This window comes from Oryx dammah, unplaced genomic scaffold (genome assembly GCF_014754425.2).
Source record: "Oryx dammah isolate SB20612 unplaced genomic scaffold, SCBI_Odam_1.1 HiC_scaffold_25, whole genome shotgun sequence".
Taxonomy (NCBI): Eukaryota; Metazoa; Chordata; class Mammalia; order Artiodactyla; family Bovidae; genus Oryx; species Oryx dammah.
The window spans coordinates 263,532-289,226 of NW_024070209.1; the positions used below are offsets into that span (position 1 = coordinate 263,532).

Sequence of the window (25,695 nt, forward strand, 5' to 3'; positions counted from 1 at the left end):
CATGACTTCGTGACTAAACAGCAACAAACTGGATCACAAAGCTTCTCACCCTCAGCACCCGCAGGCTGAGCGCCTGCCGCAAGCTGTGCACTGGGCTCCACATCTTATTTTTTATTCAATTTTTTGGCTGCACCACAAAGCTTGCAGGGTCTTAGTTCCGTGATAAATGATCTAACTCAAGCCCCTGGCAGTGACAGCTCGGAGGCCTAGCCACTGGACTGACAGGGAAGTCCTTGGACTGCACATTCAAAATACTACATGCCACTGAATACTCAGAGCGCTCTTGGGCACAGGTAATGCATGCCCACTTGGTGACAGATGAGGAGATCATGGCTCAGACACACTGTGGTGTGCAGGGCCTGGCAATGTGGGAGGGTGGGAGCTGGGACCCCTGCAGGGCCCACCTACTCGTTCTGCTCTCTTGGAGCCTCAGCCTCCCCAGGGTCTCCTTGGTTCTCCCGGACAGACCATACTCAGCCCCATCTCCAGACCCTGGTTTTTGCCCTTTTCCCTGCCTAGAATGTTCTCTCCCCAAGGACTGCCCATCTCTGGCGGCTTCTCACTATCTAGGTCTTGACTTGAGTGCTCACCGCCTTCCAGGGTGTTCTTCCATCATGTTCCACTAAGATTCCTCCCCGGCCATGAGCTCATTTGGCTTTCTTCTAATGTTTGTAACTGTTGGCATTATCTTATTGACGTGTTTGTTTGTACATTTGACGTCAGCCTACCCCTCAGAACTTCCAGTGGGGCAGAGACCTCGCCTGACCTCCAGTCCTGTCTGTATCCCCGTCACCAGCCTGTAGTGAAAGCTTGGTAAATAGTTCTTGACCAAATGAATGAATGAAAAATTGTTTATTGTATTCTTACTGTCTGCCAGGCACCCTATTAGGAGTTTGAGACAATTAGTGAACAAACAGATGAAACTCAGCTCTCAGGAAGCCTCCTTCCATCAGGGAAGACACTCGACAAGCAAGATCCACAAGCAAATGGCAGAGTGTGACAAGAGGTGACAAGTGCCATGTAGAAAATAAAGTAGGGAACAGCACAGGGGAAGCCAGAGGAGGGGTGTATTTTGGGTATAGTGGTCAGGGGAGGCCTCCTTGGGACAAAGAGCTGAAGAAGCTAAAGGCATGACCGTGCAGGTATCCAAGGAGGATAGAGGGATCAAGTTGGTGCAAAGGCCCTGAGACAGGCATGTGCCTGGCAAGTCTGAGGAATGTCCGGGAGACCACCATGACTGCAGTGGGGTGAACAATCTGGACAGCAATTGGGCATGAAGACAGAGAGGCAATAGGGAGTTAGAGACAGCGGTGTCGTGGCATCCCAGAGGAGAGAAAAGGCCACGTAACTTGCTCTTGGTGTGCAACGGGGCTGGAGAGGGGAGACGGTCCCTGTTCCTCCCCAATCTGCAGCCAAGCTCCACTCGTGGTCCACACTGGTCTAAAGGAAGGCTGCCCCAAGTTGGGACAGCTTGGGTTTGGATTTGTCTGAGCTGGAAATTCAGTCACTTCGAACTCGTTTTTAAGGTAAGATCCAAATGTCATTTGTAAAACTACTTTCAGGGTTTTAGACAGATGAAAACAAAGCTGTTGCTTCAGCTGTGTAGGCTGTAGTTTGTGATGGAGAATGGCTCAGCATCTACTAGGAGGACAGCATCTGTCCACACATCACTCCAGGGGCGGGGGAGCAGCCACTTGCATCTCTGCCCCATATCCCCACCACCGTGTCCTGGGAGAAGAGTGGGAGCCGGTTCACTCCCTGAGGACTCTCAGTGCCCTTTGGGGAACATTTGACAATTGACACGTGACCTTCTGTTAGTGAACTTCCAAGTGAGCACCCACGGTAATGACCTTGTGAGCAGAAAGCCAGGCGAACCCACATCCCAACACTCGGGCAACCCCAGCTCGCTGCCTTAGTCCCTGCAAGTACACGGATTTATATTTCTCTTTGAAAAATCTCCTACTGCATCGTGCTGAAGAAGATTTAAAATGCTTTGTGGGAAAGGAATACGGTCTCTATGGGGAAGAGACATTTTTAAAACCCTCAAAGAAAGAAAACTTACCCGCTGGAGCAACTCACAGGCAAATGGTATCAGAATGGACAGAATCATATCTCCACATGGCTCCATAATGCAAGGATCAAACCTGGGTCTCCTGCATTGCAGGCAGATTCTTTACCATTTGAGCTACCTGAGCAGGCCCCCATACATGTCAGCAGACTTAGTCAATGGATGTGCATGCGTGCACGCGAAGTTGCTTCAGTCGTGTCCGACTCCTTGTGACCCCACGGACTGTAGCACGGCAGGCTTCTCTGTCCATGGGAATCTTTAGGCAAGAATACTGCAGGGGGTTGCTGTACCCTCCTCCAGGGGATCTTCCCAACCCTGGGATCGAATCCACATCTCTTGTGCCTCCTGCATTGGCAGGTGGGTTCTTTACTAAGAGCACCACGTGGGAAGTCCCAATGAAAGGATACAGATTCGATAAAAATCAATTTTCAGGCATTTCCCAAAAGGTAGCCAAAGGATTCTGTTGGGTGGGAAGACATGCCCCTTGGCTGGTTCATTTCATCATGATCGTCTCTTGATGAGCCTACAGGGCCTCCACCATCCCAGAGGATGTAACGTGTAAGAAAGAGCTCAGCAGGAAAACAATCCTGGCGATCTGGGGACATTATTGGAATGAGGCTGCAGAGATAAGTCCTAAAGCTGATGGACTGTGATGTTTTCAGGGAAGAAAGGCTGGGAAAATAGGAGGGAGATACTCAGAAATAAAGCAGAAAGAAGGCCAAGAATTCTCCGGTACTGGAAATTATTCTTCCTGACTCCCAAGCAAATGCCCTTTTTAAAAAAAGAAAAGGTAATTTTCCTTCTAACTGCAGTGTGATCTGGGGCAATCCTCTGGCTTCCCCTGGGCACCTGTCAGCGCCCTTTACCCTGCAAGGCGGTGCTGACAGCTGCCCACCCCCATGTCCAACGCACGAGGGAGACAAAATGCATGGCAGCAATTCTTTAAAAAGAGAATTGGCCACTTTTTTTTTAAGGTGTGTCCTGTGGGATCCTGGTTCCCTGATCCCGAACCCATGACCCTAGTGCAGAGTCTTAACCACTAGACCACCAGGAATGTCCCAAGAATTGGCCACTTTAAAAAGATCTCGCATAGCTCAGGAAAGAAAGACCTTGAACGCAGCAGCAAGACGATTAGTAATTTAACCATAGCTATGTTTCTTTTTAAATATATATATATACATATATATGTATTTATTTGGCTGTGCTGGGTCTTAGTTGCGGTACATAGGATCTTCAGTCTTGGCTGGCATGAAGGACCTTTTTTTTCAGTTGTGGGATCCAGTTCTCTGACCAGGGATCGATCCCTGGTCCCCTACATTGGGACCACAGTCTTTGTCACTGGACTACCAGGGAAAACCCCTACCTTTTCTTTTCTGTATTCATGGACAGGGACCTCAAAGGTGGGCAGGGCAGTTGTAGAAATTCCCTTCTGCAGGTTTTTCTTGGAAACTCCCAGAAACCCGCAGGCACTCTGATCCCATGAAAACAGGAAGGACCAGTGCGACTGAGCCTCAGCAGTGAACAAATCCCCAGAACAGAACCCACTATCACTAACTCACGTTTCTTGGCCTCAGTTTCCACATCTGCAGCCGAAAGGAGGGATGCCACACTGTGGCAAGCCCCAGTGAAGGCCGCGCGGCCTCCCGGCACCTTGGAAAGTGTGAGGCGTTCGGCCACCAGGTCCAGCTCTGCACCCATGCAGCCGAAGAAAACAGGAGCTGACTCAGGGCTGTGGAGACTCTAGATTTGCTACCAGAGTCTGCAAAGGTGGAAAATCCAACCCAGGAAATTCATCTCACACCCCCAAGGAGGCCCCTGAGAAAAGCATCTTGAGTGAAGATATCAGATATTCCTCAGGCTGATGACTTAAACAAATATATGGCAACCCACTGCCCCACCCAACCCCCCATAACCCTGTGTGCATGTGAGCAAAAGTGTTAATCCATCAATCATGTCTGACTTTTGCGACCCCGTGTATTGCAGCCCACCAGGCTCCTCTGTCCATGGGATTCTCCAGGCAAGAATACTGGAGTGGGTTGCCACGCCCTCCTCCAGGGGATCTTCCCGACCCAGGGATTGAACCAGGTCTCGTGAATTGCAGGCAGGTCCTTTACTGCCTGAGCCACCAGGGAAGGCAAGAACACTGGAGTGGGCAGCCGTCCCCTTCTCCAGGGGAATCTTTCCAACCCAAGGATTGTACCCGGGTCTCCCATATTGCAGGCAGATTCTTTACTGCGTGAGCCACCAGAGTCGTCATGACTTAGACAAACAGGCAGCAGGCTCCCTGACCCCGTCACCCTGAGGAGAGGCCAGATGAAATGCAGCCCCGTGCCAGGCCGTGACAGCGTGCAATCCATTACTGGGGCAACCAGGAAAGGCCCAGTGTCTGTCAGAGTCCTACCCCAGGGGAAGGGGTCTGGGGGCAGGGGGGAGGACAGCAGAGACAAATGCAAGTTGCCCTCAGCAGCCCCTCCATCCCAACCCACTGCACTAACAGGGGGCTCGTGGAAAAGGAATAATGTTCACGCCTGGAAAACAGAAGCCAGTGTTGGTTCATGGGCTGTACCCGGCAGGCCACAGAAGTGTGAGAGATTAATGGCGGAGAAGCCATGATTGTTCCAGGAGAGTGTTTGTGGGACCCCTCTTTGCTTTTCATTCGGTTTGCCGTGAAATGACAACTGCTCTAAAAAAAATAGTCTATTAAATGACAGAACAAGAAAAATGAACCAACTAGGGTCTCTCCTGATAGGGATGCAGGCTGTGAAAGTTGTGCCTTTCGACCATTCTCTGGAGAAGCTATGCATGGGGTTCTCCAGGCAAGAACACTGGAGCGGGCTGCCACGCCCTCCTCCAGGGGATCTTTCGACCCAGAGATCGAACCCGAGTCTCTTACATCTCCTGCACTGGCACGCGGGCTGTTGACTACTAGTGTCCCCTGGGAAGCCCCGAAAACGGGGAAACTGGCACATGCCTTCCTAGCACCCAGCCCCATACAGAAGGCGAGGCCGGGAAGGCCTGGGAATCAATCCAGCCATGGGAGATGGGAGCAGGGAGAGGACCCCCGGGGCTCGGGGTGCTGACCCGGGGACCCACCTGGGGGCGTATCCGGGCCCGCCTTGCTCACAGAGCTCTGCAACGCCGCCAGCCGGCTCTTCATGTGACGGACGCCCTCGGCAAAGCGTGTCTCCTGGCCTTTCAGCAACTGCTGCAGGTGGCGGATAGCCATGAGGAACTGCTGTTTGTTGAGACAGTTCTGGGGAGAGGAAAAAATATTCATCACCACCACTAGCATGGGGGCCAGCGGTTACCAGGACCCTGGGCTCTAACACCCTGGGGATACGCTGAGTACAATACAGAAGCGGCCCCGCTGGTGTCCTGACAATATATCAGGTGAGGCCCCCAGTTCCTCCCTCAACGAAAATAAAGCTCCGATCTTCAGAGTACAGGGCAGAAGTGATGACTGTAAGTGATTGGGTGGTAGAAGAATTATCTGAACACAATGTGTCTTATATGAGTGGTCTTACTTCAAAGACCACCCCCCCTCCATCCTGCTAATTCTTCACTCCAAGTTAATGCTCTGAAATCTGGGCCTCGAGGAACTTTTTCTTTCTCTACCTTGGACATTTTTAAGCAGATGGATGATATAACATAAAACAGGCAAATCAGGGAAGCCCAGTGGTTCCCATTCTTTTAAAAATGTAACAGGGCACAGGACTTCCCTGGTGGTCCAGTGGTTAAGAATCTACCTTGCAATTCAGGGGATGCAGGTTCGATCCCTGGTTGGGGAACTAAGATCCCACATGCCTTGGCACCACTAAGCCCCGGAGCAACAATAGAAGACCCCACGTGACTCAAGGAAATCCCATATGCCACAACTAAACACCCGATACAGCCAAATAAATAATTAAGTATTTTAAAAATATAACAGGGCAAGTTCAGTTCAGTTCAGTCGCTCAGTTGTGTCCAACTCTTTGTGACTGCATGGACTGAAGCACACCAGGCTTCCCTGTCCATCACCAACTCCCAAAACTTGCTCAAACTCATGTCCATCAAGTTGGTGATATCATCCAACCACCTCATCCTCTGTCGTCCCCTTCTCCTGCCTTCAATCTTTCCCAGCATTGGAAAATGCTGGAGAAGGGAATGGCATACCACTTCAGTATTCTTGCCTTGAGAACCCCATGAACAGTATGAAAAGGCAACAGGGCAAGTAAGAAGAATTAAAGGAGCATTCAGTTAAAGTTAATGCTGAGTTCTAACACTTTTTGAAAAGCTCAAAACACAGAAGAAGGAGGTATGTGCTTATCACAATAGAGACTAACTTTAAGCAACGCTTGGTATCATGCCTAGTGATAAAAATCTCAAGGTTTCTGATCCTAATGGGGGCTTCCCAGGTGGTGCTAAGTGGTAAAGAACCCACCTGCCAATGCAGGAGATATAAAAGAGGTGGGTTCGATCCTTGGGTCAGGAAGATCCCCTGAAGGAGGAAACAGAAACCCACTCCAGTATTCTTGCCTGGGAAATCCCATGGACAGAGGAGCCTGGCAGGCTACAGTCTGTGGGGTTGCAAAGAGTCGGACAGGACTGAAGTGACTGCGCGTGCACTGATCCTAATTGCCCTTAAGAGCCAGGACGTGAACAGGAGGAAGGGAGAGGTGAGGACTTCCCTGGTGATCCCGTAGTTAAGACTGCACTTCCAGTGCAGAGGGCACAGGTTCAATTGTTGATCGGGGAACTAAGGTCCCCCATGCCAAGGTGGGGAGGGTGCAAAAAAATAAATAAACAAATAAGGACATTGCCTCACTGGGAACAAAAAGAAAGAAAGAAAGGAGAGGGGTGAGTGCCGTGGGCAGAGATAGGACAGGCCCTGGTTCACATGTGGCACACTACCTCAGCACAGCCTAGTCCAGCCCGACTCACATGACCTGCATGGAACAAAGGAGAGTGGGATGATGGCAACCTCTGGGGATAGGCTTGTGAATCCGCTTTTAGTTTTTTATACTTAATTTTTTTTCCTACAATGATTATTAGCTTTATAATTAGAAAAAAAGGTTTCAAAGGCGGCCAGTGGCCGGCAGCTGGGAGGCATGTGGCCCTGCAGCCTGGGTGGCTTCCAGCATCGCCAGTGGAGTGCTGCCACTGCGGCGGAGACGGAGCCGCGGCCGCTCTCTCAGGGCGGGTGCCAGGCCGCCGCACCTTGGAGATCTCACCAAACACATGGCTCACTGCTCTGGGTCAATGGATGCTTTTGACAAAGCTGAATCCCCAGTTGCCCCTGGAGCTCATTAATCCATGGGGGCTCCTTGGCCTCCACCCTAAAACCAGGGCCTGACTGGGCCTGGCCTCAAACACAACCATTGGGAAGTGAACTTTTGTTTGCTTTCCTTCTCCCTGCCTCCTTGTGGTCCTTCCCACGCAGGCCCTGGGCACCCGGGCAGTGACCTCTCGCAGTCCCTGACCTGCCCAGCATGGTGCAGCCATCCACCCAGATCGGACTTCACACACCCACCTCCCTTCCCTTTAAAAAAATATAATAATAATAAGGAGCTGCTTCCAGAGATGCTGCTCCATATCACATGTGATTCACATTTGTGAAGTTCCTCATAGTGTACCAAGCTATATGCTACTCCTAAGAGGACAGAGGAGCCTGGCGGGCTACAGTCCATAGAGTCGAAAGGAATTTGACAAGACTGAAGCTACTGAGCGCACAGAAGGACTACGGGCTGGCAGCAGCCCTGTGAAGAGAGCCTGGGACTGTCTCTGTTTCACAGTCAAGATATAGAGGCTGGAAGTCAAGCAACTTGTCCTGAGCCATGTGGCCTGTGAGCGGCAGCACCAGGCTGGGGACCTGCTGCCTCCAGTCCATGGCGCCCACCAAGTCGTGCCCCCGGGGCTGTCTTACACCTCGGTGTGCTCAGTCGCTCAGCCGTGTCTGATTCTGCAACTCCGTGGACTGTAGCCCGCCAGGCTCCTCTATCCATGGGATTCTCCAGGCCAGGACACTGGAGTGGGTTGCAATTTCCTCTTCCAGGGGATCGTCCCGACCCAGGGATCGAGCTCAAGCCTCCTGCATTGCCGGCAGATTCTTTACCACTGTTTCACAAAAGCCCCTGTGTGGTGAATGTTCTCGATTAGTCTGCACGAGGGATTGATCACCCTGTGACCCAAGCTAAACACCCCACAGGAGTGGATTTCTAACTCCTGTGTGGATTCCAGGTTGTGAGCATGAGCAGTGGAGACAGGAAGTGGGGTGGGTGGAGTGGAAGAGACAGCTTCATACACTGAGCCAGGCCAGCAGCTGCCTCCAGGGCGTGCCAGCTAGGAGAGGGCAGTCTCAGGGGACACGAAAGGGCTAAGTTTCAAAGTAGGAGACTTTAGATCAATGCCAAGGCTTCTGCCAGGAACCTGGCCTGGAGGACATGGGACTCCAGTCAGTACAGAAGGAAAGACAGTGGGAATGGAAATAAAGGGGCCTCTGGGAAGCCAAGTGAGTTGAATCTCAGTGCTCCCAGGTGCAGACGCACTGTGCTCTGCTTGTGGTGGCGCTGCCCTGGAACCCCGCCTACCTATGCCCGTGAGCAGCAAGCACCACTGGCTTTGCCTCAACGTGCTCATTACAGGTGAGCCGCACTCATCTCTAGGCTTCCCAGGTGGCGCTAGTGGTAAAGAACCCGCCTCTCAATGCAGGAGACATAAGAGATGTGGGTTCGATGTTTTGATCCCTGGGTTGGGAACATCCCCTGGGGGAGAGTCCCATGGACAGAGGAGCCTCTGCGCTACAGCCCATGGGGTCACAAAGAGTCGGACACGGCTGAAGTGACTTAGCATGCACGTGCTCATCTCTCCAGCCACAATGGGAAAACCTCCCAGATCAAGTACACTAAGGCCACGCAAAGGTGGAGATGGAGGAGGAAGGTGGTGGGCAGGCTTGATGAGGGAAAGTCAGGAAACCTTAGCCATCTCTGCCTCCAGCCTCACTAGGGTGATGCTAACAGAATTAAGTGTTAAAGATCCTGTGAGCCCAGAAATAAACCCATGCATATATGGTCAATTAACTTACGACCAAGGAGCCAAGAACATATAATGGCAAAAGCACAGTCTCTTCAATAAATGGTGCTAGTGAGGAATGGAACATTTCCTGCCATATTAAACAAGGGTGTCACAGTCATCAGTGATTGTAGGCCTCCAATGTGACCCTGTGAACCCTAAGGGCACTCAGGAAGAAGAACACGTGAGATCTAGCAGCCATCAGACTATAGCCACTCCCTATGGTGAGCCCCAAGAGAGCTCAGGAAGTAAAAAACACATGATACCTGCCCCAGATAGCTGAGGTGCATATGAAAAGGACGATTTCAGTGAGCCCAGACTCTTGCATCTTCCCATACACAGAAAACACTAAATTCCTTAACTTGGGGTATCTGGTTTTCTTTAATGATAATCTTTTGATGTTTAGACTACCTGCTATTTGTTGCAAAACTTCTATATAGCCTGGTTCCTCCCCTCACCTCCTCAGAGTCATTCTCTCCAGGTTGCTTGAGATACTGCCTCCCAGGCTTGAAGTCCTAAGAATTCCCACCAAATAAAACATAACTCTCACCGTTTAGGTTATAAATATTTTTTAAGTTGACACTGGGAAAAACTGGACAGTAACATGCAAAAGGATGAAACTAGACCGCTGTCTTACATCCTCCACAAAATTCACTCAAATTATATTGAAAATTTAAACATAAGACCTGAAACCATAAAACTCCTAGAAGAAAACATAGGCAGTAAGCTCTTTGACGTCAGTCTTGACAATGACTGTTTTTTTGGATTTGACACCAAAAGTAAAAGCAATGAAAGCACTCATAAACAAGTGAAGCTAAATCAAAGTGGGAAGCTTCTACACATCAAAGGAAACCAGCAGCAAGATGAAAAGGCAATCTACAGAATGGGAGAGAGTACTTGCAAGCCATCTGCAAAATTTCTGACAAGGGGTTAGTATCCAAAATACACAAAGAACTCATATAATATAATTCAAGAGCAAAAAAACAGAAAAAAAAAAAAAACTTTGGCTACCTGATGTGAAGAACTGACTCCTTAGAAAAGACCCTGATGCTTGGAAAGATTGAAGGAAGGAGGACAAGAGGGCGACAGAGAATGAGATGGTTGGATGGCATCCCTGACTCAATGGACATGAGTTTGAGCAAGCTCCAACTCAAGTTGGTGAAGGACAGGGAAGCCTGGCAGGCTGCAGTCCATGGGGTCTCAAGGAGTTGGACACAACTGAGTGACTGAACTGAACTGAAACAAAAATCTAATTTTAAGATGGGGAGAGGTTCTGAATAGTTTTTCCAAAGAAGACATTCCAAAGATGACCAACAGGTACATAATAAGATGCTCAACGTGACTAATCATCAGAGAAACGCGAATCAAAACCACAATAAGTATCACCGCATTCCTGCTGAATGGCTGTTATAGAAGAACCAAGAAATAACGAGTGTTGGGGAAGATGTGGAGAAATGTGAGCCCTCATTCCCTGTTTGTGGGAAAGTAAATTGGTGCAACCACAATGGAAAACAGATTGGAGTTTACTTAAAAAATTAAAAATAGAACTACCATATGATCTAGCAAGGAGATCCAGCCAGTCCATCCTAATGGAAATCAGTCCTGAATATTCTTGGGAAGCACTGATGATGAAGCTGAAACTCCAATACTTTGGCCACCTGATGCGAAGAGCTGACTCATTTGAAAGGACGCTAATGCTGCAAAAGATTGAAGGTAGGAGAAGGGGACGATGGAGGATGAGGTGGTTGGATGGCATCACCGACACAATGGAATGCGTTTGGGTAAACTCCAGGAGTTGGTGATGGACAGGGAGGCCTGGCATGCTACAGTCCATGGGGTCGCAAAGAGTTGGACACAGCTGAGCAACTGAACTGAACTGATGATCTAGCAATTCCAAAGGAAACAAACTTATATCTTGAAAAGATATACACACCCCTATGCCCACTGCAGTGTTATTTTCAATAGCTAAGACATGCGAACAACTTTTTTTTTTTTCTTTTTTTTTTTTTTTTTCTAGTCAAGTGCAGTAGTGAGAAGGGGGGAAGAGTAGAACGAGGAGTTCGATCTGTAACTGACTGTGAACAATCAATTGCGAACAACTTTAATACCCACTAGCAATGAAGACTCAGCACAGCCAAAGGTAAATAAATTAATGAATTTTTTAAAAGTTTATGAGAGTAGATTTTTTTTGGCCATGCAGCCTGTGGGACCTGCATTGGAAGTACAGAGTCTTAACCACCAGACTGCCAGGAAAGTCCCTTAAAAGAATAGATCTCAGAAGCTCCCATCATGAGAAACACAACTGCAACTATGTGAGGTGATGGATGTTAATTAGATTTACTGGGGTGATCATTTCACAATATATATGTATATCAAATCATTATTTTGTATATACCTTGGACTGTGTGGCGTGCATGTGTGCTTACTCGTGTCTGACTCCTTGCAACCCCAAGGACTGTAACCAGCCCAGTTCTTCTGTTCATGGGATTTTCCAGACAACAACATTGGAATGGGTTGCCATTTCGTCCTCCAGGAGATCTTCCTGACCTAGGGATCAAACATCTTACACTGGCAGGAGGATTCTTCAGCACTAGATCACTGGGGAAGCCCCATATCTTGGACTAATACAATGCTATCACACATTTATATTATATTATGTAATTTTATCTCAATAAAACTGGGAGAGGGAGGAACAATAAAGTTCACAAGGGGAAGAAAACGGGAGATCCTTGTCCTCTTGGCAAGCTGGCTTGGCAGGGGCAGAACCAGGGTGCCAAAGCAGTGGAAAGAATGATTGCTTGAGGTTTGATGGGTTTATGCAGCAGCTGCTACTAACAAGCCAGCTCCTTGATCCCAAATTGCTAGAAATGGAGCCCATGGGCGCCACGCTTAGAATCTGTCACCTGTAGGGACCTCAGCAATGGCATAACTGAATTCATCTGCAGAGCAGAGGGACAGGCTAGAAACCTTCAGACCGAGTCAAGGGCTCAAGAGGTCCGCATTACATGGTCATACGGAGACAAATGAGGTCACGAGGTGGGGGCTGAGAACCTAAGCATCCCCCCTTTTCAAACTGAGAAAACTTTGTCAATTTGCTTGGTCAGAAAAATAAAGCATACTTTCTGCAAAACCACTCAAAATCCAGAAGAACACATCAGAACAAAGGACAAGTCCCATGAGCACAGACAACCACTGTTCACGGTTAGTGTGGTTTTAACATTTCAATCAAGTATACACTCACACACGCAAAAGCGTCACCTGACAGTCGCTGGACCTCGGAGGCAGGTCCCACACTAGTTCTTTATTCTCAGCTCCAAGCGGTGGCATTGTTTCCACACCGGTGAGCAGAGCAAAAGTCAGACCCTGCACCTCAGTCTGCTTCTGTTCCTCTGTGTTTTTTTCAGTCCGCTTCCATTTGTCTGCCCACTTGCCCTCCCACGCCCACCAGTATCTGCTTTTGGCCGAGAGAAGCCACACAAGGGAACAGACCATTTCCTTCTTTTTAGGCAAGGAGGCTTTGAGGGGCTTCAAGGGCCTGCAAGGCCGCGGGACAAGAAACAGGCTGGACCATCTGGTGTCACCCACCTGCATTTCAGCCTGGCCCCGCCATGGTGACTGCTGGCTTCCCATCTCAGGGTCCCAGACCCTAACTATAAAAAAAGAACCTCCCACTTAGGTGGGAAGGCTCACCAAGGCTGTGACTGGGTGAAGGTCAAGTCTGGATGGGGCCGACAAGAAGAGGGGTCTCCACCAGGGAAGGAAGGCCAATCTTAGGGCCTCCACTTTCCCAGGTCTCTTCCAGGACCTCACTTTTTAAAATTTTTACTGTTTGGCCACACTGTGCACATATGGGATCTTAGTTCCCCGACCAGGGATCAAATACGCACCCCCTGCACTGGAAGCCCAGTCTTAACCACTGGACCACCAGGGAAGTCCCTAGGACACTCACTTTTAATATTTTTCTCAAAGAGCTCCTCAAATGGCCTAAATTTGCATCCTTTCAATACTGGTCTCCATCCATGCTTGGCGTAGGCCGTTGACAATAAATAATGAAAATTAGTTCTTATTTCTTTGAATTAATAACTTATTTGTAACGGGACCAAGAAAAGACATTTAGTGAAGCTCTTCTATCCTTGAGGAGAAAAAAATCAAGATTTCCCATTTCTGGTATCAAACTCTCCTTCAGCGCACTGGGCCTTCCAGTGAATTTAAACACCAAGAGTGATGTTTGCAGAGAAGACTAGAAGCAGAGAGAGGAGTAGCGACAGCAGTCATTCCACCTGCTCTTTCCAAGCTGGGGTGGAGGTGGCAGAAATGGTTCCAGAACACACCAGCCAAGTTGACAGCCAGGTGGTAGGGGGCTGAGTCTAAGGTTTCTGGGAGCAAGGAGGTCACAGAACTGCACTCCATCCACCCCACGCCACATCCAGGGAAAGTCTTGCCTATCTTCTTTCCGACTCATCCTCTTACAACATTAATTCTGATGGATCTGGTGGGGACACTTCAGAGGCTAAACACTCCTCTTCCTGGGAGACTAAGCAGCTCAGAGACCCCACCTGTTGGCCCAGGGTTGGACACAGACAAAGACAGTTTGTGTCCCCAGCTCATTGCAAGCCCGTGCCAGAACTTGGTGGGTGGACCCTCCCGCCCCATCCAGGCCTCCTTGCCATCTGGGCTCAGTTTACAAAGTAGCCCAGTTCTCAAAGCACTGAAGTGCCAGGGCATGCCGGATTGGTGGGTGGAGGTGTCCTTGAGGCTCTGTTCTCACGTGACCTGGCTTGACAGCCATCCTCACATCAGTCTTGGCAAAGAGACTATTTCTAAAAGCCACCTCAGTGACAACAGAACCCCAGGCCCCTCCAGGCGGGTGCAGATGACCCCTTGGACCTCGGATGGGCTGTCTTGCATTGGTTTCCTCTAAGCCACAGCTATGCGTCACGTCAGCATGTTGTTAATGGGAACACAGATGTTTTGATGACTTTAGGTCTATGAAAGGATAGAGCACACTTGCCAAGCGTGTGCCTGCTAGCCAAGGCTTGAGGCCCTCTGCATGTGAGTCATGTAGAATTCACACATGTTTTTTTTCTCTGAAAGATTTTTTTTTTTAACTTTAGACCAAATCAGAAGCAGATTATAACTCCCTGACTTCTCTCATCCCAGTGACCTTGACCCAGCAACCACACTGAAGAGGAAAGACAGGACACTTCTGGGGGAAATGGGGGCATTTTAGGGGGCAGGCTGTTATCTTAGGGTTCTCCAGAAAAACAGAATCAAGGAGAACCAATTGTATTGGGTTGGCCCCAAGGTTCGTTCAGATTTTTCCATAACATCTTACGGAAAAACCCTAATGAATTTTTTGGGCCAACTCAATATATGCACATCGTATCCACTCCAGTGTTCTTGCCTGGAGAATCCCAGGGACGGGGGAGCCTGGTGGGCTTCTGTCTATGGGGTCGCACAGAGTTGGACACGACTGAAGCGACTTAGCAGCAGCAGCAGCAGCAGCGAGAGAGTGAGAAGGAGAGAGATTTAAGGAATTGGCTCCTGCAGTGTGGGGGCTGGAGACCTGGGAAGAGCTGGTGTTGCATATCCAAAGGCTGTCTGAAGGCAGAACACCCTCCTTCTCCGAGGACCTCAGTCTTTGGGATGAAGCCCACCCTCGTTATGGAAGGTAACCTGCTTTACTCAAAGTTTACAATTTAACACTCATCACATCTAAAAAATAGCTTCATCGGGACTGGTGTTTCACCAAATATCTGGGCACCATGGCCTAGCCATTTCACAGCTTAGAGAAACTGAGGCTCAAGGTATCTGGCTGATGGATGGTGGGGCTACCTTCCCTGCCACATCGTGTCCAGTCCATCCTTTGAGGAGCACATTCTGCCCATTTCTTCAGCCCGAAAGAACCAGGACAAGGGGCTCAGAGGAGGCCCCAGTTTGCCAGAGGACCCTCTCAGTGCCCTGGCAGTCCCCTCCCAACACACGTGCACAGACCCTTCTGGGAACATCGGCCCAGGTGTGTGCACGTTCACACATGAACCCAGATTTCCGAGACCTGTGAAAGTGAATTATCTGGATCTGACCTGGTCTCCTGGGGCTGATGCAAAGAGGTGGAGGGGGACGGGGGCCTGGTCTTGGCCGCCAACACAGGCAGAAGGTAAGGGAAAGATGGGCCACGCGTGAGAGGAGGAGCTTTGGAAGTCCCACCCTTAGAGAAAATCACCTACACAGTTGTGAAGGGCTGAATAACAGACGTGGTGTACTTTCAGATGTTCCTACCCTCCCTAGCGAAAAATCCCAAGCATTTCTGGGTGAGCAGGTAGACGTGAGATGAAAACCATCCTGTCCTGGACCTGAGTCCCACCTGCTCCTCCCGGGCCCTCCTGCAATCTAAGCTTCCTGAAGAGCAGATGTCAGAGGCCACACTGCATCACTTTCTTGTTTCCACCCGCCAGCGGCTCCCCACCCATGAAAATAAAGGCAGACTCCTCTCCGTGTCACTGACAGGGTGGATTCTTTTCCTGTTGCTGCTCTAACAAATCAACGTAAACCCAGGCACTTAAAACAACACATTTATTATCCTACAGTCTGGTAGCTCAGAACTCCAACACGGGTCTTGCTGGGCTAAAATCAGGGTAAGATTCTTAGATTTCCTGGATAAGAACATAGATATCTTGGAGAGGGGAGCATTATTCTGCTTCCCACGTTGTGTGATCAAGCCCTGCCACCTCCAACAGTGCCCAGATCGGACACCTTCTGGGCTCCAATATTCAGACCTCTGTGTTTCTCCACACACCTTGTGCAGCATGCTAAGTGGCTTTAGCCATGTCCAACTCCTTGCTACCCTATGAACTGTGGCCCCCCAGGCTCCTCTGTCCATGGGATTCTCCAGGCAAGAATACTGGAGTGGGTTGCCATTTCCTTCTCTAGGGGATCTTCTCCATTGACCGAGGGATCGAACCAGTGTCTCTTATGTTTCCAACACTGGCAGGCAGGTTCTTCACCACTGGTGCCACCTGGGAAGCCGTTAGCTTCCACAAACCTTAGCAAGTTTATTTCGACCACAGGGCCTGTGCACTGGCCGTTTGCTCTGTCCAAATTCTGGCCCTGGTCCTTGAAAGTCAGTCTTTCCACTTTCACTAGAAGCACCCTTCTTGGAGAGCCCTTACCTGCCTACCGAGTGTAGGACAGCCTCCTGGCCACCCTCCAGGACACACCCCATTTCCATTGTCTGCCTCTGGATACTTTCAGGTCTGTCTGGTTTTTCTCTGCATGCTTGGTGAGTCACGTACTGAGATCTGTTCTTTGAGTGTCATTCACGTTGTCCTTCCTATAGCCCCACGAGACAGGGATCTCAGAGGAGAGCACTGACTCACAAAAGGCAGGAACTTGCCCCAGGTCACTCAGGCAGAGAGAGTGGGAGCCAGAACACAGACAGGCTGCCTCCCCAGACCCAGGACATCACCTGGCCGGACAGGCTCTCCGGACATGCTTGTTGAATGAGCACATTATCTTACTAGTTAGATTCCTTCTGGGAAGGTAAAACCTCTAACTACGCAGTCAGAGAAAGAGCTCCAAGCTGATACTGACAAGTCTGTATGTTTTCACATTACCGTGTAAATGACTGAACGTGTCTGATGTTTTTCTGAAAGTAGTTTTGTGTTTTTGTCTTTTTTTGCCTGCGTACTCATGTGTTACGTAAGTGACTCAGATGGTAAAGAATCCACCGGCAGTGCAGAAGACCCTGATCCCTGGGTCGGAAAAATCCCCTGGAGAAGGAAATGGCAACCCACTCCAGTATTCTTGCCTGGAAAATTCCATGGACAGAGGAGCCTGGGGGGCCTCAGTCCACGGGGTCGCAAAGAGTCAGACATGACTGAACAACTAAATGACAATTTTCTTTTAAATGAAAAAGTCTGTGATGTCCTTAAGTTTCAGGCAGTCCCAAAGAAGCAGGGAAAGGACAAAGAAAGTTCTATCCCCCCAGGGAGTCTGCCCCGTGGCCCCAGGGCTGCATAAGCCTGGGGAAAGTTTGTAGAAACCTGGCAGTCCCACCGTTGTCCCCGCTGATCAGGGGCATCATCCAGCCTCCAGCGCCACTCAGCAGACAGACACTCCTCCTGGGGCAGCTGACGAGGAGGCAGGTCAGGGTGGCCATATGTAAGCAGGACTGCTGCCCCAGTGGCAGGGGGAGCACTCCACAGGCACTGGCTGGTTCTGCCAAGAATCAAGGCAGGTGTCAAACAGGACCTGCCATGGTGAGCAGGCCTGGGAGGGCATGAGTTCCTACCTGGAAGACTCCAGCCCAGCCCAAGGACCCAGTCTCCTTCCCCAGCTGGTCACCTCCAGTCCACACCCTCAGCCTGCACTGACCAGTGCCCTTGAGGGCTAGAAACCACCCCAGCGGAGCAAAGGGATCTCCGCTCTTCACTGTGATCAGGGCAGTCCTTGACAGGACTGGGAAAGAGTCACACTCCTGAAGGGGCCGAGGAAAGATGGAGAAAGGGGAAGTGCCAGGATGGCCTTCGGTCACCCATCCTCACCCTGAGCCCACCCATTTGTCTAAACCCTGTGCCTGTGGGGAGTGAATCCCTGGACCAGTACTCATGAAGGCCTTCAGAATGGCAATCTCGCCCTCCCTGCAAGGGGCTCTTCTGGTCTTCCCATCCAGGGGGTCGTCTGTTTTCCCATCTCCGGACACGGGCAGGTCTTGTGACTTGCTTTGGCCGGCAGAACACACTGGAAGCGATATACCAGTTCCAAGGCTGGCTCTGGATTAATCTTATTGTCTAGTCTCTGAATCTGATGTTTTCACATCTGGGGCTGTGTGACTTGGCACAGACTGTTCCACGGGGGGTGGGGGGGGGGGCGGCTAGCAAATTCCTAGAGGCAGCAGACAGCACAACACCCTCCTTGCCCATGCCCAGCACACCTTAGGTGGCAAGCCAACCAAAGCTGAGCCCACCCCCTGAACACCCCACCCTAGCCACGCTGCCCCAACAACCCCAGGGTCCATCAGCACACAACTAGGAACAGCCTTATACTGCCATCTCGCTCACATTATTCCAACTAGCCAGTCCAAACTCGGTTAGTGTCCTTACCCCGTCTCAAGGCCCCCAGTACAGGCTTTCCCAAAGTTCCCATCCCTCTCTCTGCCTGATGTTTTCTCTGTAGCCTCCTTCTCTTGAGAACTCTAAGTTAATAACGTGCTATCTTTTCCCCGGCACTGTCTCCTGATCTGTTGGCCCCACCCCGCCTGACTGAAACCGAAATGTTAGCTTCACGGCAGAACAGCGTCTCAAGAAGTCTGGTGCATCCTGCTGGGCTTAGCCCTCGGCCACTTTCCAACACGCGGAAAGCCCAGGCCAGCCTGCTGGAGGACGGGGGACTGCATGAAACAGAGGCACCCTGGACCACCCAGCCCTGGCTAACCCAGCAGCTGTCCACAGACCAAGAGGAGCCCAGGCCTAGAGAGTGGAGCCTGGAGCCAGCGAGCAGAACAGCTGATCTGAGTCCTGCTCAAACTGGTGACCTGGTCAGCCAATTCCAGACCCAGAGCAGCTCGATCAGAACGAATGCAGGATCCTTGTCTGTTTGGTTCTCGGTGAATGGGCCATAAAAGTGAAAGTGTCAATCACTCAGTCGTGTCCAGCTCTTTGCAACTCCACAGACCGTAGCCCACCATGCTCCTCTGTCCATGGGATTTCCCAGACGAGAATACTGGAGTGAGCAGCCACGCCCTTCTTCAGTTGGATCTTTCTGACCCAGAAATCGAACCCAGGTCTCCCATATATCATCAAATGATTCTTTACCACGTGAGCCACCAGGGAAGCCCATGGACTGTGGCAGCCATCAAATATGTGTTTTATGAAATAACTCATTTTCGATTTGAATGGTTCATACATCCTGGTAGCTGTGGTTCATCTCCACGAATCCTTCTAAAGCAGGGTGAACAGTTGCTCGGTTGTGTCTGACTCTTTGTGACCCCATGGACTGTAGCCTGCCAGGCTCTTCTGTCCATGGGATTCTCCAGGCATGAATACTGAAGTGGGTTGCCATCTCCTCCTCCAGGGGATCTTCCAGACCCAGGGATCGAACCCAAGTCTCTTGGCTCTCCTGCATTTGGCACTTGGATTCTTTACCACTAGCACCACCTGGAAAGCCCTCTAATACAAGGACTGGTTATAAAACCCTGCAGCAGGGTTGGCAAATACTCCTGGTGCTATGAGCATGGCAGATACCTCTCTGATCAAGCACGATATTCTTTCACACTGAGCTCCGAAGTGAACAACAATCCATCCCAACCAAGGCTCCAGGCAGCCCCAGGCTATCCGTTTAAATTGGCAACAGAATTGACATTGATAAACTGATCACAACTGAGACAGGCTGGGACCTGGGACCCTGCAGCGCTGGACACAACTCTCCTTGAGTAGGGAAATACAAATAAGCTGTATGAGACTAAAAATAACTGCGTGCATGCACAGTTGGGGCAAATGCTGGGTATAGAGACCAAAAGGCCCAACTGCCACTTTTGAGGAGCCTGGAGCAAAAGCAGGGTACTGTGTATGCCCTCTGCACTCCACACCACCAGAGGGGGGGCAAAGCACCTCAGCCACCCTTCCCACATGCCCCTGGCCATACTCCTACCTATGCCCCCATATAAGGAACAAGCTTCCCCGTTCCCACTTGTTCTTGATCCCTGTTGCAGCAGGGCCCCATAAAGCCTTGTCTGGGCTTGTCTGGTCTCTAGTCAATTTCTGTTGACTGGGGAGGGCCAAGAACCCTGCTTGATAACAACACTACACCAGGACGGAACGTGTTCAGATTTCCGTGTTTCTACCCTTCGTCTCATCCAGGGAAGAGGTATTGAACCCGTGCCACCTCCTTTCCCTCCGCCTCTGTCAGTGGGGTTCAGTGGGTGGGGGCGTCCTTCCCCCTTCTCGCTCCTCCCTCAGGCTTTGATCCTAATACAAGGATTCAGTTGCTACTGTCTCGGGTGCATCAGGCTCCCCGTCTACAGGGTGGGGATAATGCTGCTACCATAGTCTGCTTTAAAGTCTCAAAGAAGGACAAGTGTAACACCTACAGTATGAAAGTGACTCGGGAGGGACAAGGATGGTGAATTAAATCATCGTTTTCCTGACAACGTGTTCAAAAAACAAGGGAAGAAGCCAAGAAAGAGGAAGGCATATGATCCAGAAAACGTAAACTCCAGTCCAGGCCAAAGTCCCTGGGTAGCCGCAGGGCTATGAGCCCAGAGAAGGTTCAGCAAAACTGGAATCCAGGGGCAAGGAGCCCGGCAGAATAGGGACCAGGAAAGAGATTTTTGGAAACTATTGTGCTTATGTAGAGGACGGATGGGGCAAAGGAGAAAAACTTTGAGGAAAACCAAAAAGTTACACAAGAACAAAATCATGGTAGGTTACTTGGTTCTGTACCGAACAATGGAACAAAGTACTCATCTGTCATCACAGAAGATCAATTACTTAGAACTGTGGAATAATTTCCAGGGCATTTAAAAATAGTTGCCTCAAGAGAAAGAGAGAGGGGACTATGGGACAATTTCTTGAAAGCCACAAACTACCAAAAATCCCCCTGCAAGAAAAAAAAAGCTACCTGAAGGAGTTTTGTATCTGTCAAAGAAACTGAATTCATAGTTAAGAATCTTCCAGGAAAGAAATCTCCAAGCCCACATGGTTTCATTGGTCAATTCTATCAAACACCATGAGAGGAACTGACACCACCTCTACGTAGTCTCTTCCAGAAAACAGAAAGACGGGGACAACTCACAGTTCATTTCAGGAAGCCAGTGTCATCATGGTAATGCACCCAGGCAAAGACAGGAGAAGAGATACACAGACAAGGGGTCAGCAAACTGTTTGTAGAAACAGGGCCAGAGAGTGAAGTTTTCCAGCTTTGCAGCCCACAGAGTATCTGTTGCAACTACTCACCTGTACGGTTGTAGTGCAAAAAGCAGCGATGGTGACATGTAAGAGAGTCAGCGTGGTCAGATTTGAGCACCAGTGGGCTGGATGTGTTTCATGGGCTATAGTTTGCTGACCCCTGTAACCAGATACAAGAATTCTCACAAAACATTAGCAAGCAGAATCCAGAAATACATACAATGTATAAGATGACATGATCCAATCAGGGTTTATCTGCGAGTGCAAGGCTGGTTTCAAAATTAGAAAATCACAGGACATTATAATGTATTATACCACAATTAAATCAATTATACCACAATTAAAGTTTTTAATTAAATTTTAAAAAGTCAATCAACATTATCCACTTTAATAACAGACTGAAGAATAACCACGAGATCATATCAGTTGAGGGAGACAAAGCATGTGATAAGATTCAGCATCCATTTATAATAAAAGATGCTGTGATGATGCTATAATATCATCACAATAATAAAAGATGATGCTGTGAAAGTGCTGCACTCAATATGCCCGCAAATCTGGAAAACTCAGCAGTGGCCACAGGACTGGAAAATGTCAGTTTTCATTCCATTCCCAAAGAAAGGCAATGCCAAAGAATGCTCAAATTACTGCACAATTGCCCTCATCTCACACGCTAGCAAAGTAATGCTCAAAATTCTCCAAGCCAGGCTTCAACAGTACGTGAACCATGGACTTCCAGATGATCAAGCTGGATTTAGAAAAGGCAGAGGAACCAAAGATCAAATTGCCAACATCTGTTCGATTATCAAAAAAGCAAGAAAGTTCCAAAAAAACATCTACTTCTGTTTTCTTGACTATGCCAAAGCCTTTGACTGTGTACATCAGAACAAACCGAAAAATTCTTAAAAGAGATGGGAATACCAGACCACCTGACCTGCCTCCTGAGAAATCTGTGTGCTGGTCAAGAAGCAAGAGTTAGAACTGGACATGGAACAACAGACTGGTTCCAAATCAGAAAAGGAGTACATCAAGGCTGTATACTGTCACCCTGCTTATTTAATTTATATGCAGAGTACATCATGAGAAATGCTGGGCTGGGTGAAGCACAAGCTGGAATCAAGCTGGGAGAAATATCGATAACCTCAGATATGCAGATGACACCACCCTTATGGCAGAAAGTGAAGAAGAACTAAAGAGCCTCTTGATGAAATAGAACGAGCAGAGTCAAAAAGTTGGCGTAAAGCTCAACAATCAGAAAGATCATGGCATCTGGTTCCATCGCTTCACGGTAAATAGATGGGGAAACAATGGAAAGAGTGTCAGACTTTATTTTTGGGGGCTCCAAAATCACTGCAGATGGTAACTGCAGCCATGAAATTAAAAAACACTTGCTCTTTGGAAGAAAAGCTATGACCAATCTAGACAGCATATTAAAAAGCAGAGACATTACTTTGCCAACAAAAGTCTGTCTAGTCAAAGCTATGGTTTTTTCAGTAGTCATGTACAGATGAACCACAAAGAAAGCTGAGCACTGAAGAACTGATGCTTTTGAACTGTGGTGTTGGAGAAGACTCTTGAGAGTCTCTTGGACTGCAAGGAGATCCAATCAGTAAAAGGAAATCAGTCCTGAATATTCATTGGAAGGACTGATGCTGAAGCTGAAACTCCAGTACTTTGGCCACCTGATGTAAAGAATTGACTCATTTGAAAAGACCCTGATGCTGGGAAAGATTGAGGGCAGGAGGAGAAGGGGACAACAGAGGATGAGATGGTTGGATGGCATCACCAACTCAATGGACATGAGTTTGGTAAGCTCTGGGAGTTGGTGATGGACAGGGAAGCCTGGTGTGCTGCAGTCCATGGGGTTGCAAGGAATCAGGCATGATTGCGTGACTGAACTGAACTATAATAAAAACTCTATTAAGCTATGTCTATAAAACCTTAACCTGACAAATGGCTTCTACAAAGACCTACAGCCTAGCATCCCACTTAACATTAAAAAACTAAATGCGGGACATTCCTGGTGGTCCAGTGGCTAAGATATTGCACTCCGAAGGCAAGGGGCCCGGGTTCCATCCCTCATCAGGGAACTAGAGCCCACATGTTGCAACTGAGACCCAGTGCAGCCAAATAAATAAATAAATAAAATATTTTTAAAACAGACAAAAACACTGAATGCATCTTTCCCACAGCAAGGATGTCCGCTCTGTTACTCAACACAGTACTGGAAGTTTAATAAGTGTAATCAGGTTAAATAAATAAATAAACAGCACGTGTATAAAAAAGGGAGAAATAAAATTGCCCCTATTTGCAGATAAGCTGATTGTTTATGTAAAAAATCTGAGGGAATCTACAAAAAGAAATCCCTATAGCTAATAAGTGAGTTCCACAAAGTCACAGGATACCACGTCAACACAGAAAAGCCCACTGAATTTCCATAGTCTAGGAATATAGCATCGGAAATGAAAAAATCTTAAAATTAATACTACTTAAAATAGCTCCAAAAATGAAATTCTTAGATTTTAAATCTAACAAAGCATATTCACATTGAAAATTTTAAAATACTGATGAAAAAAATCAAGGAAGATCTAAATAAATGGAAAGACATGTAATTTCATGTCACTGGAAATCAATATTAAAATGCCATGTATGTACATGTGTATGTTCTTGGTCATGTCCAACTATTTGAGACCCCGGGGACTGTAGCCCACCAGGCTCCTCTGTACATGGGATGCTCCAGGCAAGAATACTGGAGTGGGTTGCCATGCCCTCCTCCAGGGGGTCTTCCCGACCCAGGGAACCACATGAACCCCCATGTCTTACATCACCTGCATTCACAGGCAGGTTCTTTACCTCCTGGGAAGCCCCTTCAATTGAGAATTGCCTTTAAAAACATGTATCTTAACATAAACTTCACACTTCATATAAAAATTAACTCAAAACAAGTCACAGATCAAAATGTAAAGAAGCAAAACTATAAATTTTTTAGAAAAAAAAGTACAAGAAAACTTTAATGATCCGAAGTCAGAGAGTTCTTAGACTTAAAACCAAAAGCAAAATCTATAAAAATAAAAAATTAATCAGTTGGACTTCATCAAAATTAAAAACCTTTGCTCTGGAAAAGACACTGTTAAGGCAAGCTGCAGTGAAAGAAATAACGCCATTCGTAGCAACATGGGTGGATCTAGAGATTATCGCCCTAAATGAAGTGGAGTCAGAGAAATATCGTAGGATATTACTTACAGGTACAATCTAAAAATAAAGAATGATACAAATGAACTTATTTACAAAACAGAAGCAAACTCAAAGACTTAGAAAACAAATTTATGGTTACCAAAGGGGAAAAGTGAGGGGGGAGGGATAAAGTAGAAGCTTGGGGTTAACATACACATACTATTCTATATAAAATAGATAGCCAACAAGGACCTACTGTAGAACATGGCCCCTACACTCAATACTCTGTTATAATCCATATGGGAAAAGAATCTGAAAAAGAACAGATATATGAATATGTATAATTAAATCACTCTGCTGTGTACCTGAAACTAACACAGCATTGTAAATCAACTATAATATAAAATTTAAGAATTAAAAAAATAATAAAAATTTTAAAAGACAAGCTGCAGAAAATATTAGCAACTCACACACCTGAAAAAATGATTTCTAATTAAAATATATAAAGAATACTTAAAACTTAAGCTGCAGAAAATATTAGCAACTCACACACCTGAAAAAATGATTTCTAATTAAAATATATAAAGAATACTTAAAACTTAACCATAAGAAAACAAACCACCCATTTGGAAAATGGGCAGAGGGTCTGGATAGACACTTCACCCAGTAGATTACCCAAATGTCAAAGAAGCACATGAAGAGACGCTAGTATTACCAGTCATTAGAGAAATGGGCATTTAAGCCAAAAGGAGACATCATTCCATACCCATTAGAGTGACTTGGAGACAAATAAACAAACCTAATAATATTAAGTGCTGGTGAAGATGAAGGGTAACTAAGCTTTTTATGCATTGCTGGTAGGAACGTAAAATGATAAAGCGAAGTCGCTCAGTCGTGTCCAACTCTTTGCAACCCTGTGGACTGTAGCCTACTAGGTTCCACCATCCATGGGATTTTCCAGGCAAGAATACTGGAGTGGGTTGGCATTTCCTTCTCCAGGAGATCTTCCCGACCCAGGGATTGAACCCGGGTCTCCCACATGGTAGGCATTGTAGGCAGACGCTTTACCGTCTGAGCCACCAGGGAAGATCCTGAAAAATGATAAAACTGAATGGAATATAGCCTAGCTGCTTCTTACAAAGTTAAAGATACATTTACCAAATGACCCAGCAATCCCACTCTTAGATATTTACCCAAGAGAAATGAGTGTTTACATTCCACAAAAAGCTGTATGGGGAATGTTTATAGCAGCTCTCGTCATAGTCTCCCAAAATTGGAATTGACAGCATGGAGTCATTAAGTTCAATGGCCGAGCTGACAAACTGTGATATGTCCACAGAGTGGAGCACTACCCAGCAATAGGAAGGAACCGTGCATTCCCAGAATGACATGGAAGAATCTTATATACATTATGTCAGAATCAAAAGTCTATGTACTTTTTGCTTCCATTTATATGACATTATGAAGATGAAAAACTATAATGATGAAGAACAGATCAGTTCT

At 47.9% G+C, this 25,695-nt stretch overlaps 1 protein-coding gene across 1 annotated transcript in view; it reads right to left on the reverse strand.

Annotated features, from left to right (window-relative positions):
* Positions 1–25,695, reverse strand: part of FBLN7 (fibulin 7) — a 56,485-nt gene that overhangs the window by 27,495 nt on the left and 3,295 nt on the right. The window contains exon 2 of the mRNA XM_040267531.1: positions 5,162–5,321. Within this exon, the coding sequence (XP_040123465.1) occupies positions 5,162–5,321 (160 nt within the window). The remainder of the gene's footprint in view (positions 1–5,161; positions 5,322–25,695) is intronic.